Below are 17,069 nucleotides of genomic sequence, written 5' to 3'. Positions count from 1 at the left end.
TATGATCCCCCTCCGGCGCTCCCTCCCGCCCGGAGAAGGAGTTGAGTATTCCGGCACTTATAGCTGCCGAGCCACATGTAAACATGGCCACGCCGGGAAGGGTCTTGCGTAGGCTGGCAAGCAGCTCTTTTCGGCTGTTTTCACCACCTGGCTTCAGTGTCACCAGCTGCAGATGGCGCCAGGTGAGCCACCTGGGACGGTGGATGGAGACTATATGTCCCGAAGAATGGGTTATGATGGATCCCGGGGTTATGAGGGTTGTATTAAAATGTCGAGTATGGACTGGTTTAACTCTTCTTCTTCCTGATAGTTGCTGCAGTTTGCATGAAGGGTTTGTCCTCCCGATGACTGCACTGGTTTAACTCGATGGTGAATGGACGTCTGGCTCCTGCTCGGCCTTGGGAGGTCATCAGAAACCAGGTTGAGATTTTCTTCCGTTGGGTTTTGATATTGCTGTGAGGCTTCCTGCTTGAACACCAGCCTGTTTCAATAATAATACTTTTTTTTTAAGTTCTAGTTTTGCCTGACCAAAAACTATTTGAACCTTAGCAACCTGTCTAGCTTTTCGAAGCCAGGGTATGGTCAAATCGTGCACAAGATAGTTCATCAAAGTTCTTTTTCTGATTATCAAAAATGTGTGCATTGTTAGGTAAGGATATATTAGCTTAAGTTAGGCTGTGATAGGCTTCGATGGATTAGGTTAGATAAGATAGCATAGGTTATAAAAGTCATTGCTGAACTGTCATGTATTCTGGAAGTCAATTCTTGGAAAATATTAATATTATGGTGCTATAATTTTTTAATTAATCCCTATAATTTTGACAGTTTGGGTGATTGCAGTAATACTAAAATGATATATTAGGTGAGCAAACAGACTGCTTCAACAGCCTGGATTTTTTATGCAGTGGCATTTGTAATAAATACAATCAAATTAACAGGCATTTTTAAGATTTTTTTTTTTAATTAGTAAAGCTGTGCATATCATTACCTAAAACATGGTTAAGTGAGGATAGGCTAGGTTGAGTTAGGCAGGGTTGAGTTGGGCTGCATTGAATTAGGATGGGTCGAGTTGGGAAGGTAGGGTTAGGTAAGGAAAGTTTAAAAACCCACTTCTGAGCCATTGTCGGTGCAAAATTACCAGTACCCCTATCACTGGGCTGATAGCAAAGTTGATGGATATTTACGTTTTTCCAATTAAATCATTTGGGAGTGGAGGCCAGAGTTGTCACGAATCGGCTGGCCATCGGTTTGGCTTTAGAATGTGGTGGGTGTCTTGTTTGTTCCGCAAGTGATCACTGGGAGATGATGTTTTTTCCCTAACCTGACTTTGGGTTTCAGAGATATTTTACCATTAGGCTAATAATTTTATTCAAATGTATGAAATTACTGAGGATGACTTGACATCCTGGAGGATGACAAGATATCCTGGAGGATGACTGTACTACCAGGGGTCCTGGTAGTACAGTCGGGTTCATTCTCGACTCACAATCGAGAATTCCGGGTTCAAATCCCGGGCAGGACAGAAATGGGTGTGTACGTTTCCTTTCACCTAATGCACCTGTCCACCTAACAGTAATAGGTACCCCAGGAGTTAGTCAGCTTGTTGTGGGGTTGCATCCGGGGCAGGGTCAGTAATTCCATCCTTTGGGGAAAGGGGGGGGAACTCGATATAAGCCTAACATGTACTGTATGTAAAAACTGGCTGCCTGTCCCCTGACACAATGAATTACTAACATATATCATGTAGATTCTCTAGTTGTTGATATGTTTAGTCTTCTAGGCCTATTTTTGTTTGGGGATCCTGTAGTTCAGTGGTCTACATCTTCTACTCACGATTAAAGATCCTGGGCTCAATCCTGAGTGGGACAAAAGTGTTTGGGCAATGTTTGTTTTCACATGACGTAGTAAAACAGATACCCAGGAGTTAGGGAACCATTGTGGGTTGCATTCCAGCCAAGATCTATAGTTGACCTAGGTAAGGGAGGGGGGGGGGAACTATATATGCCTAAGTACAGGCTTCCTATCACCAACAATGGGAATCTATGTGGTGGGGTCTGGTGCCAGCCAGACCCATTTTGTATAGGCCTACAGTATACACCTGTCAAATGCAGTGTTGACTTTTTCTATCAGGCAACAAATTTCTTTAGAGACTTGCTTGACAAACACGAGTGAGGCGGCATAACTGGCCGACCCTCACAGTGTTCAAGAGAGAGCTGGATAAGCACCTCCATAGGATACCTGATCAACCAGGCTGTGATTCATACGTCAGGATGCGAGCAGCCGCATCCAACAGCCTGGTTGACCAGTCCAGCAACCTGGAGGCCTGGTCGACGACTGGGCCGCGGGGACGCTAAGCCCCGGAAGCACCTCAAGGTAACCTCAAGATAAGGTGGCTCAGTAGAGCAAACATGTGTGGCTCTGTAGAGCAAACACGAATGTGGCTCAGTAGAGCAAACACGAGTGTGGCTCAGTAGAGCAAACACGAGTGTGGCTCTGTAGAGCAAACACGAGTGTGGCTCTGTAGAGCAAACACGAGTGTGGCTCTGTAGAGCAAACACGAGTGTGGCTCAGTAGAGCAAACACGAGTGTGGCTCTGTAGAGCAAACACGAGTGTGGCTCTGTAGAGCAAACACGAGTGTGGCTCTGTAGAGCAAACACGAGTGTGGCTCAGTAGAGCAAACACGAGTGTGGCTCTGTAGAGCAAACACGAGTGTGGCTCTGTAGAGCAAACACGAGTGTGGCTCTGTAGAGCAAACACGAGTGTGGCTCTGTAGAGCAAACACGAGTGTGGCTCTGTAGAGCAAACACGAGTGTGGCTCAGTAGAGCAAACACGAGTGTGGCTCTGTAGAGCAAACACGAATGTGTGGCTCTGTAGAGCAAACACGAGTGTGGCTCTGTAGAGCAAACACGAGTGTGGCTCAGTAGAGCAAACACGAGTGTGTGGCTCTGTAGAGCAAACACGAGTGTGGCTCTGTAGAGCAAACACGAGTGTGGCTCAGTAGAGCAAACACGAGTGTGTGGCTCTGTAGAGCAAACACGAGTGTGTGGCTCTGTAGAGCAAATGAGTGAGCCACCCTTGAAAAGATGGTATTTAAGAATATTTTTTTATTTTCGTGTTTGTACTAAAAACAAGTTCATACTTTCAGTCGGTGCGAACAATGAGTGACGAAGTTACAAAGGCCACGTCAGCATCGCAAGTGCTAAAGTTTCAGCCAACCATCTTCGACAAGATCATCGACCGCTCCATTCCGGCAGACATTATTTACGAGGACGACAAGTGCTTGGCATTTCGCGACGTGAGCCCACAGGCCCCAACACACATACTGCTTATCCCCAAACAGCGAATCACAATGCTGAGTGAAGCCACGAACCAGGACACCTTGGTGAGCATCTTGTTGTTGTTGTGTCTCATAATGTAACCACACTGACCAGGCACCTTGTGAGCTTACTGTTGTTGTGTCTCATAATGTAGCCACACTGACCAGACACCTTGTGAGCTTACTGTTGTTGTTGTGTCTCATAATGTAACCACACTGACCAGACACCTTGTGAGCTTACTGTTGTTGTTGTGTCTCATAATGTAACCACACTGACCAGACACCTTGTGAGCTTACTGTTGTTGTTGTGTCTCATAATGTAACCACACTGACCAGACACCTTGTGAGCTTACTGTTGTTGTTGTCTCATAATGTAACCACACTGACCAGACACCTTGTGAGCTTACTGTTGTTGTTGTGTCTCATAATGTAACCACACTGACCAGGCACCTTGTGAGCTTACTGTTGTTGTTGTGTCTCATAATGTAACCACACTGACCAGGCACCTTGTGAGCTTACTGTTGTTGTTGTGTCTCATAATGTAACCACACTGACCAGACACCTTGTGAGCTTACTGTTCTTGTTGTCTCATAATGTAACCACACTGACCAGGCACCTTGTGAGCTTACTGTTGTTGTTGTGTCTCATAATGTAACCACACTGACCAGGCACCTTGTGAGCTTACTGTTGTTGTTGTGTCTCATAATGTAACCACACTGACCAGACACCTTGTGAGCTTACTGTTGTTGTTGTGTCTCATAATGTAACCACACTGACCAGACACCTTGTGAGCTTACTGTTCTTGTTGTCTCATAATGTAACCACACTGACCAGACACCTTGTGAGCTTACTACTGTTGTTGTTGTCTCATAATGTAACCACACTGACCAGACACCTTGTGAGCTTACTGTTCTTGTCTCATAATGTAACCACACTGACCAGACACCTTGGTGAGCTTAATGTTATGTATCTCAGGTGTAGAAGATTGAACCAGTCTTCACAAGAAAACAGTATCTAAGAGCAGTAACCAAGCAGCATGCTCAAACACCTAATTTTTTCTGCTTAACTTTGTAAAAAAGAAATAACTATTGTAAATTGCCTAAACCAATACTGTAATCATAATTTGAGCTGCCGAGCACTTTTCTCTCATAATCTTTGCCACCAAAACTTTAAAGTCTGCACTTTATGCATTCTTTCTTGGGGGGGAGCCCCTGCGGCTTCCCGGAGCATACTGGGCTGATATGCTTTGGCATCAGTCATATGTATGGAGTTCTGTGGGCCTACCGGGGACCACGAGCCAGAACCTGGCCTGCGCAGAGAGGCAAGGGGAGCAATGGCCTATAGAAACCCCCGTGTGGTTGGAAGCATTTTATGTCTGCCATCGACCGGGTCAGGCACCCAGAAAGGTAAGCATCCCAAAACAAACCGCTTTTCTGGTGAAAATTTTGCTACCAAAAGCCGAACAAGTGGATAGAACTCCCCTAAAAGAAAACGAGCATGACGTCACACGTCGCCGCGCTGCTGTTTGCGCAGCTCCCCCCTCCCCGGGAGGGGTAAGGGGAAGCCCCAGACCCTCTACGCTGGCTATCCATCCATCAGTTCTTAAGCTGATGCTAGAGGCTCTGGTCGTGTGCTCTGGCTCCAGACATTGTTTCAGCACTGTGCTTTGAGTGTTGTGGCTGTCTTCAAGGGGTGCGAGAGCCAGAAGTTATTCTCCAGTACTCGAGCTGCATGCGCCTAGGGTTCCCTTCCCTTGGTGTCCTGTAAGTACTGCCCTTGGAGCTTGGGGTTCCCTTCCACAAGTTCTTTGGGTCCTGCCTCTGCTGGGACGTTTTACGGCTCGGTTTTTTGGCCACCCTTTGGGTGGGTGTTTCAGCCTTGGGTGTTTTGTCTCCCTTATCTGCCTTAGGGTAAGAGGCAGTTTGCACTGGTTGGGGATGCGATGTACAGCGCAGCTTGTTTACCCCTATTATAGCAGCCGGCGCTGTTTCTCTAGGGTACGCTGTCCTCTTGCGGGGTTTTGTTTTTTGCTTTTGCCTTGTGGGGGGATCTCCCCTGCTTATTGTCCACTTGTGCTTGACCTCTTACGGTTCTCTGGTGGTGCCCCCTGCTAGGTCCCCGTGAGTGTACACGTCCCTGGGGGTGCAGCTTTAGTGTGTTTGCTTGGTAGTTTTGGGCGCCGGTTAGCAGTACCCTGCCTGGAGTTACCTAGGCGTGAGTCTCGTTAAGTGCTCAGGGCCCTGGAAAACCCCAAGGGGGCCCCGTGGGTTCGATGGATGTGACCCCAAAGTTCCCCCCCCCTTGTTTTGTGCGAGTTTGAGGGTTGTTCGGTCCCCTTGGCTCAGGGTGGTGACCCCTCACTGTTTTTGCCTACGTCACGCTGCCTGTTGGGTCTGGGACACTTTCGAACCTGAGTCCTGTGAGTTCTGCTGCTTGCTAGTGACTCAATTTACCCAGTCTAGTGATGATGTTATGAGGGTACAGATGGGGCAGGCGTTGCATGCACGTTTTAGGTTGTTGCAACGCACCCGGTTGGTTGCTTATCCGGATGCCCCGAGACTGCCCCATTTGCTTATAGGGACCCGGACTCGGGGGGTGGGGGTCGCTTTGACCTTGGTTCAGTTCGCTCCCCCCCCTCGTCCTTCCCTTCCTGTGGTACGTTCTGATCCATCCCCCCCCCCCCTTCCTGCTTCCGGCCCCGAAGCGTCTGATGGTTTCGGAGCCGGAGCAGGGTTTAGATGGTCTTGAGGCTTGGGCAGTCCCGGGGTGCCCCTTCCGGTGTGACGACGGAGGCATTCGAGTCTAGTTTCCCTGCCGAAGCCACCAGGTTTGACTAGTGGGCCCCACTTCCGTTCAGCTTATGCGACCGCCCCGACCTTGTCTTTTGAAGCCGGTGCTTTGGGAGATGACTTGGTCCTGGGTCCTGCGGAGGAGGATCCCGGGGTGGGGAAGGGGCTGATTTGGGGGCCTTGGGCCCCACTGGACCCTGCCTGGGTTTTTCTACTCTCTGAGTGGGACTTGTTTTTTTTTTTTTTTTTTTTTTTTTTTTTGAGATATATACAAGAGTTGTTACATTCTTGTACAGCCACTAGTACGCGTAGCGTTTCGGGCAAGTCCTTAATCCTATGGTCCCTGGAATACGATCCCCTGCCGCGAAGAATCGTTTTTTCATCCAAGTACACATTTTACTGTTGCGTTAAACAGAGGCTACAGTTAAGGAATTGCGCCCAGTAAATCCTCCCCGGCCAGGATACGAACCCATGACATAGCGCTCGCGGAACGCCAGGCGAGTGTCTTACCACTACACCACGGAGACTGTTGTTACAAGGGGTGGGATTCTCTTTTCCCCCCTCTGCGTACAAATTGGATTTGGTGTCTGCCTCCTTCCCTGGTTTGGTTCTGTGTCCCCCCCGGGTGCATCGGTTCCGTCCTTCCGGAGGTTTTCGGCTTCTCGCATCCTGTGGGAACCGACCTGTGAGATTTATATTTATTTAATTTATATGAATTTATATAGAATTTATATTTACATTAATTTATATATTTTGATAGCAATTGGTATGATGTTAAGTGGACTGTATTTCTGCAATAATCTCATAAATCGATCCTTACACATTAGGGGGGGTTTATATTAAATTTATATATATGCAGCCAATCAAACTACAGTATTAAACTACATATATTAGTATGTAAAATTGGGGGGTGCCTTATCTTATTGTACAGCAGGCTTAGTCCACCAGATATAACTGGGATGTAGACACCAAATTATCCTCGTGTGAGGCTAGCTTCCATCACCCATAGTAACTGATGTACCAAGATAAATTCTTGCTTCCTCTTCTTGTTCCTGTCAAAGGGCACTAGCTATAAAGCCGGAATCCTAATATATGACAGCTATATCAGAGAAAACACTGTATATTAAATAATAAGGACCAAAGCTTAATTACCTTTATTAAGAGGCTCGTTCGCATCCTAACTGGTTCGCCCTTATCTACCTAACATTAACTGGCCAGAAATGATTAGATAAACGGGTTTCGGTAGGACACTTCCCTTGTTTATGTTGACAGCATGTTGATGATGGTAGAACACTTTGATCTCCAATTTGATCTCACTTCGTCCAAGAGAAATTAAAGGAGCTGAATTTGCTCCCTTGCGCCTCTAGTCTTAACAAACAATGGCAGCCCTTCCTCACCACACTGACGCCTTTGTTCTCCTTGTCCAATGTCAATAAGTGAGAGAAGGGTCACATTTACTCTATTTTGATACTGATAATTAAGTTAATTCAAATGAGATGTTTTTATGATATTAAAAGTCCAAAGACTAATGTATTTAAGAATAATTCCTAACAGAATAGCTGGTGAATTTATAGTACTATGTGGCAATGATATCCCGTTTTCTATTGATGGAAAATTCCACTACAAGCTACATTTTCTATGGGTTAACTTGTGTATACAATGGCAGCAATATTATCTGCCTATTGTATGTAATATTATTAAATGGTGTCGGATTTTCCGACACATCCAACCTACTGTGGTGCAGGCGGCCCTTGCGGCTTACCTCCTGCATGGCCTGGATTATGCCACGGTAATGGATCCGTCTTCGTTCAGGTTTGGGACTTAGTTATCTTTTTGGGTCTGTTACGAGGTTCCGGAGTCGTCCTGGCTGGCGGACTATCTTCTCTTTGCCTTGGAGGCTTGACATGCTTTCTGCCGTTCCTGCACGCTAGAGTGGCGCGAGGCTGCGACGGTGGTTCGGGTTTTCCTGGGTGGCGACCTGAAGTGCCTCAATGAGTGCTTGTTTGCCCCTGCCCTTCCCCGGGATGTGGGTGTGGTGCAGCTCCATGTGTAGGTTCCCTCCCTCTCAACTGCGCGGGTTTCTGAGGACTTGTGCGCCCGTGGCCTTTTGGTTTCGGCCTTGTATCTTTTTTCCGTCCTGGAGCTGTCCTCGGACTCGCTTGCGGAGCATGTGGGGGGACTCGGGGTCGTCCTTGGGTCCGGTGCCTTGGGCTCGGCGGCCCGCTCATCAGCTGCCTTGCTGAAGTTGTTTGTGCCGATCCTGCAGGATGCGGTTTCCCTGTTCTATGCGCCCTGGCTCGCGTGTCGGCAGGCAGTGCTTGCCTCCTCCCTGGAATCGGCCTGGGCCCTGGCTCTTAGGATGTCTTCACCTTTTTGTCCTCTGCTTTTTGAGGATTCTGCCGTGATGCAGTATATTCAGGCTGCTTCGGCTACTTGTCAGCCTATGTCTGACTTGTTGGTTCTCCGGGAGCTCCCAGGGGGGCCTTCCCGGAGGGGTCATGTAAGGGCTTGGGGTTCCTCTCATCGTGGTAGGCCACTGGTGCCAGGTTCGGGTTCGACCCCGCCTTTGTCTGGTCGGTGCGGTGGTCGCTCTGTGCAAGGTTCTGGGTCTCGTAAGGGGCGCCGGCCCTTTTGAGACTCAGTCTATCCGCTATCTATCCACTTGTTCGGCTTTTGGTAGCAATATTTTCACCAGAATAGGGGTTTGTTTAGGGATGCTTACCTTTCTGGGTGCCTGACCCGGTCGATGGCAGACATAGAATGCTTCCATCCACACGGGGGTTTCTATAGCACATTGCTCCCCATGCCTCTCTGAGGGGGCCAGGTTCTGACTCATGGTCCCCGGTAGACCCACAGAATTCCATACACATGACTGATGCCAAAGTCTGACATTAGCATATGAGCCCAGTAAGCTCCGGGAAGCATCCGGGTCTCACCCAGAAAATGGCGTTGGAAGTGGAGAGGATTTGTTCTTTACGAGAGTGATCACAATGCTGCTGACTGGGGCAGTGTGCCTTACAGTATGACACTAGAGGGTCATGTGGGCAGTTTGATCAATTTATGTACAGTAGTAGATTGAAAGACAAAAACAGGGTCCTTGTTAGGTTATTCTGATGGACGAATTTTCGTATGTTGGGTGTTTGTAAAACTGCGACTCTGTACACTGTACTGTATCATATTTCATGCTGCTTATTAAAAGTTATAATTTTAAGTTGTTGCAAGAGTATGGCTGTGGAGCCATTAGTTGTGTTTCAAACTCATGTGCCCAAGTATGTGTTAGGTGGTGTGGCCATGTATGTTTTCCCCTTGTACTAGCCAAGTGTTTCATATCTACACAAGTCATGTCTCCAACATCACCTAGGGTCAGACCAAAAATAAAAAGGCTTCATCAAAGTATTCTTATAAAACAAAAGTCAAAACTGGTTTTCTTAAGTGATACCTAAACAACTTATGTTTAATACCATAACAAATGCTTTAATGAGGGTGTTTTGCCTGCTGACACTGTGTCTCGTAACATTATGTTTTTATATGTAGTATCCCTGCACTGTCGTCAAATATAATTTGTACTACTTTTTTTTATTAATTAAATGTATATTGTCTTTCAGCTGTTGGGTCACTTGCTGGTGACGGTGGGGAAAATTGCTGCTCAAGAAAACTTAAACAAAGGCTACCGTGTTGGTAAGAATATATCTCTGTACCGCTTATTATTTATTTTATTTATTTATATCTATATAAGAAGGTGCATTGGGTTTATGAAAGCACATAATATTGAGGTTTTTTACATTCTTGTAAAGCCACTAGTACGCATAGCGTTTTGGGTAGCATTACATATCATATATATATGTATTACATAGCATTACATATCGCCGTACTATGCATTACCAGCCTTGATCAATTAATCACAAATGGCAATGCTTTTGATATTAATGTGAGTGCTTAACACTTTCGCCCGGGCATGACGCAATGCTGCGTCATCCGTTTACTGTCGGTAATCACGGGCATGACGCAATGCTGCGTCGTCCACTAAAATAATCACCAAAAATCAGGTTTTTATCCGATTTTTGGGGGGACTGTTTGGTAACTGTCAACAAGCCGAATGCAATCTGTGACTACAATACAAACATGAAAGGTGTTGATCACTTTGACCAAATGATCAAATATTATTACTTCATAAGGAAAACTCACAAATGGACGAGGAAAATGACCTTCTATTTTGTGCAAATGGCTATCAACAATGCTTATGTGATGTACAACTACTACACAAAAAATACTAAACTATAATACTACATATACTAAAATACTAAATACTAAACATTTGTGGGCAGGAATTGGGAGTGTAGCTGGAAGGCGTCTGGGCGCTCACTCGCGGCTAACGCGTGGCCCGTCTTCAACTCGTCGGCGGGTGGAGCGTGACCAGGTTTTTTATTTTATATGCTAATATTCCTCTAGAGAATTCTATTGCGAACCCATTGATACCAAAATGAAAGACCTAGGACAAAAATTGAGGTGACCAGAGTGAAAAGAGTGAACACATTTTATCGCTTTTGCGCGCTCCTGGGTAACTCGCTCGCACTTTCTCTGTTTGCTGCAGGTAATTAGCCGGGCTTTTGGAGTTTATATGCACTTAGTGCTGTAGAGAATTCTATTGCGAACACAATGACACCAAATTTAATCTCGTAGGACGAGAATTGAGGTGACAAAGTTGAAGAGAGTATACACTTTTCAGAATTAACGCACGCTCCCATGAAACGCTGGGATCCAAATCGCACAGTTGAGGGGTGGCGCGCAGGGTACGCCAAAGTGTTAAGTTTCCCTTAATCAGTTTTCCAATATGTTAAATTTATGTATTGAAATGCGTAGTTGAAGGTTTGTTTGTTGGAAATAATGTTTTGCTTGCAAAGTTTGTTATCATATGACAAATACATAGGGTCAGTGCTTATAAAGGTTAAAGTTCAGGGCCACGATTCATCAAACATATTTACCCACTTACAAAATCTTTACATCTCTCCTTAATCCTTGGGCCGCTAAGGGTCATTATGGCTTCAACACCCACAGTCGCAACAAAAAATAAAATTACAAAAAATTCCTTCGTCTTATAAAAGTGTTTATTTGTGTTCCCTGATCACGGAAAAAAAAATCGTAGGTGTCATATTTTGGGCGCAATAGAGCGGGGAAATGTGGCAAAAAAACAGCGTTGAATGTAATGAAACGCCATTTTCTGGGTGAGACCCGGAGACTTCCCTGAACTTACTAGGCTTAAATGCTTATGTCAGACTTTGGCATCAGCCATGTGTATGGAATTCTGTGGGCCTACCGGGAAACACGAGCCAGAACCTGGCCCCTCAGAAAAGGCAAGGGGAGCAATGGCCTATAGAAACCCCCGTGTGGTTGGAAGCATTCTATGTCTGCCGTCGACTGGGTCAGGCACTCAGAAAGGTAAGCATCCCAAAACAAACCCCTATTCCGGTGAAAATATTGCTACCAAAAGCCTAACAAGTGGATAGAACTCCCCTAAATGATCATAACGTCACACGTCGCTGTGCCACTGTCTGCTCAGCTCCCTCCTACCTGAAGGGGAAAGGGGGAGCCCCAGACCCCACATGACTAAGACAGTTCTTAGGCTGGATGTCAGAACACGCGAAAAACCGCCGACTGGAGGGAGGGAGGGATGCCGGGGAGCCTCCATGTCTCACCCAGAAAATGGCGTTTCATTACATTCAACGCTGGTTCTCTGGGGGGAGCCGCTTTGGCTCCCCGGAGCTAACTACCCACAGAGGAAAAAACCTAGGGACTTACCTGGGAGGTGGTCGCTGCTCACTTCTCAACTCGAAGTCGAGAGAACTGGCTGCACCCGCCGACCCAAAGCGACACAGGCTTGACTAGGCCCAGGGACGTTCACAAGGTAACGAGCAGCCAGGACCCTGTTCGACCGCCAAAAGCCCCGTGCCCGAATGTCAGCCCACGACATGTTGCCAAAGACGGAAGCAAGAGCAGTGAACTTACGAACGTCATGGGCACGAGGATAGACCACAGGCTGGATTGCCTTAATAACTCTGCGGACGACCTGGAAGACCCGCACCTGCAAACAGGAAAGAAGGGAAACCGGATCAATCCAAAGCGCATCCCAGGAAACAGAAGCCGTGGCACACAAATAAAGGCGAAGAGCCACAACCGGACACAAAACATGATGCATCCCCTGGCTTAACCAACCAAGCATCCACAACCCAGGGACCCCTTCGAAAAGCAGCAGTCTCACTCTTCACCAGAAAAGGAGGAGACGGCTGCAAACGAACCAAACCAAAGACTGAAAGAGCAGAAACCCCTGCACCGGAGGAGAGCTTGAAGTTCACCAACCCGACCCCCAGAGGCCAATGCAACAGAAAAAGAGCCTTGGAGAAACAATCCTGAACCAAAGGGGCCACATCAAACCGAGGAGAAGAAAGATAAAAGAGCACTCTGTCCAATGACCAGGACGGCTCAGGTGGCGCATGAGCAGGCCGGAGGTGAAACAACGCCCGAGACAGTTTGCAAAACGGCACAGAAGTAATATCAATACCGAAAGCAAGCTGAAGCGGCTCCGCCAGCGCTGCACGATAAGAGGCGACAGTGTTAGGCATAAGGTGATGGTCCTGGAACAACCAAGAGAGAAAGGACAACACCAACCTAACAGAAATCGAAGTACAACAAAGACCTAGGAAGAAACGGAAGGACCGCCAGGAAACCTCATACTGCCGCCGAGACGAACCCCGCAGGTGGGACACTAACAAGGAAGCTACCTGATCACCATAGAGATGATGATAAACTTGAGTCAGAAACACCATACGTGAAGACTCGAGCAGAAGACCGAACCACCCAGAAGACTCGAGCAGAAGACCAAAATGCTTCCTCAGTATCTCGCTCATTTCTTTGTTGTCATCAGTGAAAGTTCTATCTCCCTTTCACAGGGGCCCGATACTAGATATGGTTTTTTATCTTGATTTTGCATAAGAGAAAAAGTATTTTGGATTTCTCTCAACAGTATTTCACTGATGGCCTTTTGCTCTCTTTGCCTCTCCTCGGTTTTGTATGATTCTTGTAGCTTTAGTTCAATTGTTTCTATTTCTCTACCTAACCTTCTTTGCCGTTCTTGAGATAGGATGCGACTCAAGTTGTTCCGCGATTCGTTTTCTTCGCCTATAGAGGGAACGACGTTCTCGTTCCAATCTGCATCTCTTCCTCTCTTTTTCTTAGGGGTATGCGGTTTGAGCATATTTATAGTGCTACTGAGCTTATTTTTTCTAGGCACTGGTTCAGGTTTTCATTTTCTAGCTGTTCTTCCCAGCATATTTCTGTGAAGTCTTGGTTTATTTGCTCCCAGTTTATCTGTTTATTATTGAAGTTGAATTTGCTGAAATCTCCTCCACCGGAAATCAGGACTGGTTTTGAAGGTCTATTCCCCATGCTAGTCAGAACTTCATTTAAGTTGTGATCTGAGTAACAGGTGCAGTGGAGCCTCGACTTACGGTGGTAATCCGTTCCCAGAGACGGATCGTAAGTCGAAATATCGTAAGTTGAAGCAATTCTTCCCATAAGAAATAAAGAATTAATCCGTTCCCCACCCTCCAAAATATTAACTTACAAATACATTTTATACTGAATACAATTTTGTTCTCTGACTACAATACAGTACATATGTTTATCCTACCCTTATGGAGAACTCTTGATGGTGTATGGAAGATGGTGATGAGGGGGGGGGGGGGGAGGAGAGGTGTTACTGTTTGGAAGGGAAGTCCCCTTCCATTATAACATCAGGCAGTGATGACTTTTCTGGGATACACTCTCTGGCATGTTTTGCCTGCATACCACTAGGACCTGCTTGTGGCTCACTGCTTGCTTGTCTTACTAAGAATCTGTCTAAAAACACTGGTTTTTCCCTACATTTTAACACTTGTAGTAAGACATCACATTGTCATTTAAAAGGTCAATGCAACGGCCTGCTACAGCTTTATCTGGGTGAGTTTTTTAAACAAAACTTTGCAGTTCTTCCCATACTTCACACATTTTCTTAATGAGGAAGGAATATCCTCTACTGCCTCAACTCACAACTATTTTCTTAGGTTGAACCTTACCATTGACTTTCTTGGGACCCATGGTGTGATATATAATAATCAGTTTTATGTTCAAAATGCAAAAAATCACCACAAAAACGGAGTTTCTTATAGGCGTGATCATCACTAAGCGGGCAGCTATAGTAAACTAAGGCAGGTTGGCCCGCGTGATCGGGAACCACGCGCTCGGTCGACCCAAACGTGTACCAACAAATATCCTTAGTTGACGACACTATCGTAAGTCGAGTCGCATTTTTCTATCAAATTTACATTGTAATTCAGGGCAATCATAAGTCGAGGTGCCACTGTATTTGTAATCATTATGTTCCTGATCAATTCATCATTATTGGTGAAAATGAGGTCCAACATGTTCTCCTTCCTAGTTGGTTCGACTATTTGCTAGTTTCTTATCACAGTTCTTGCTGATAATTGTCTCTTCTTGTTTCCTCTCTGACATCTTGCTCCAGGAAGGTCCTTTCTACTACTTCTGCAGACTGTGCTCTCCATGTCTCTCCCCTTGTTTCCCAGTCAATTTGACCATGATTAAAGTCACCGATTATTAGTAGCTTTCGTCTCGGTCTGTGAGCTGTCTGTGCCATCTCTCACAGGATATTTATGAATGCTCTGTTGATGTTTACATATATATATGTGTGGGTCTTTTGGGATTCTCAGGGTAGTCGTAGATCACAGCCATCACCAAGTCGATTTGACTAGCAATGACACATCCCGTTCCCTCTGTTTTGTCCTGTTGCAGGACATATACGTATGATGGCTTCATTTTAATTACAAAGTTATCACAGCACTGCTGTTATTACATTATCAGTTAATGTATTTTCATCATTGTTTTTTATTTCAGTAATCAATAATGGAGCAGATGGAGCACAGTCTGTCTATTATCTACACCTTCACATCCTTGGAGGTCGGCAGATGACATGGCCGCCAGGGTAGAGGCAGAACACATGACTGCCAATGTTGTGGCATATGTCATGGCTGCCAATGTTGTGGTGTATGTCATGGCTGCCAGTGTTGTGGTGTATGTCATGGCTGCCAGTGTTGTGGTGTATGTCATAGCTGCCAGTGTTGTGGTGTATGTCATAGCTGCCAGTGTTGTGGTATATGTCATAGCTGCCAGTGTTGTGGTGTATGTCATAGCTGCCAGTGTTGTGGTATATGTCATAGCTGCCAGTGTTGTGGTGTATGTCATAGCTGCCAGTGTTGTGGTGTATGTCATAGCTGCCAGTGTTGTGGTATATGTCATAGCTGCCAGTGTTGTGGTATATGTCATAGCTGCCAGTGTTGTGGTGTATGTCATAGCTGCCAGTGTTGTGGTGTATGTCATAGCTGCCAGTGTTGTGGTATATGTCATAGCTGCCAGTGTTGTGGTATATGTCATGGCTGCCACATAGTGGGCATTTGAATTGACTGCCACTAAGTGGGCATATTATATGATTGCCATGTAGTGGGCATTTATCTTGCCCTCCAATGCCACGGCAAATTTATAATAAATAACTCAAAACATTCATTAGCATTTTTTATTGTAATACAATAATAAAACAGAATAATTTCCTGGTAATATGACTAAAAGGACAAGTGTGGGGTAGGTAGATAACATATATTTTAGAATTATTTATGTAAAGTGAAACTTGGATTAAGCGGATACATCAGGACAAGATGTGTTCTGCTTCACCAAGGAATCCGGCTCGCCGAGTGTATATCCAGTTTTCACCAATTATGTACAGTATTGCCAATTCCTTTGTTGTTTTTGCTGTTTGCATATTGCTTTTTCAGAAATCATTGTTGCAAACTTGTGTGGGAAATGTGTGTGTGTGTTACAACTTTAACTATTAAAATTTCAATTGATTTGAATAATTTTGTTTAGCTTTTCTACCTACAACTTCAGCTATTCAACATGCTAAACCTACTGCAAATATTAACTGTAAGACATAACTTTAGAATATGGCCTAAAGGTATTTTCAAGAGGCCTATTGTTCCATGTGAGGTAATATAAAGGTATCTGCAGGAGGCCTATTGTTCCATGTGAGGTAATCTAAAGGTATCTGCAGGAGGCCTATTGTTCCATGTGAGGTAATCTAAAGGTATCTGCAGGAGGCCTATTGTTCCATGTGAGGTAATCTAAATGCCTCACATGGAACAAATGTGAGACAAAAATAAAAACTAATTTTTAAATAAATATAAATAAATAAATAAATATGTTTATTCAGGTAAGGTACATACATACAAGTGATGTTACATTAATGGATTGATATAAAGATAGAGCTAGTACATACAATGCCTAAAGCCACTATTACGCAATGCGTTTCGGGCAAGAAAAACATTAATATCTAGAACTTAATACTAATTGAGCATAAAGAATAAAAAGTGTTGAAAACAAATACAAATAAAGATAAAAAAAAGGGGAAACATGACTGAAAAAGCAGCACAAATACAATAGGTTGACAAACAGTGTTGATTAAAAAAAAAAAAAATAATAATAATAAAATAAAATAACAGACATGGGTTGACAATAAAGGAGTGAGGTGGGTTACAGGGAATTTATTAGGTAGTGTTTAGTTTTTATCTTAAACTGGTTGAGAGAGGTACAGTCTTTAACATGGTTGGGAAGGTCATTCCACATTCTGGGTCCCTTGATTTGTAGAGCATTTCTAGTTTGATTAAGTCGTACTCTAGGAATATCAAAACTGTATTTATTCCTGGTGTGGTGCTCATGGGTTCTGTTACAACCTTCAATGAAGCTTTTGAGGTCAGGATTGGCATTACAGTTCAGCGTTTTATATATGTATAATACACAAGAGAGAATGTGCAGTGACTTAATATCTAACATATTCAGAGATTTGAGTAAGGGTACCGAGTGATG

The 17,069-nt window shown here is 45.0% G+C and overlaps 1 protein-coding gene across 1 annotated transcript; it reads left to right on the top strand.

Annotated features, from left to right (window-relative positions):
* The first annotated feature begins 23 nt into the window (after positions 1 to 23).
* LOC123764261 (uncharacterized HIT-like protein Synpcc7942_1390) lies at positions 24 to 16,063 on the top strand. Its single transcript, XM_045751821.2, has 4 exons — positions 24 to 182; positions 3,148 to 3,384; positions 9,713 to 9,785; positions 15,051 to 16,063. Exons 1-4 carry the CDS (start codon positions 84 to 86, stop codon positions 15,140 to 15,142), a joined length of 501 nt encoding a protein of 166 aa, XP_045607777.1. The 5' UTR covers positions 24 to 83; the 3' UTR covers positions 15,143 to 16,063.
* The last annotated feature ends 1,006 nt before the right edge of the window (positions 16,064 to 17,069 follow it).

The sequence above is a fragment of the Procambarus clarkii genome, chromosome 5 (assembly GCF_040958095.1).
Source record: "Procambarus clarkii isolate CNS0578487 chromosome 5, FALCON_Pclarkii_2.0, whole genome shotgun sequence".
Lineage (NCBI taxonomy): Eukaryota > Metazoa > Arthropoda > Malacostraca > Decapoda > Cambaridae > Procambarus > Procambarus clarkii.
This window is presented reverse-complemented; position numbering and strand designations above follow the sequence as displayed.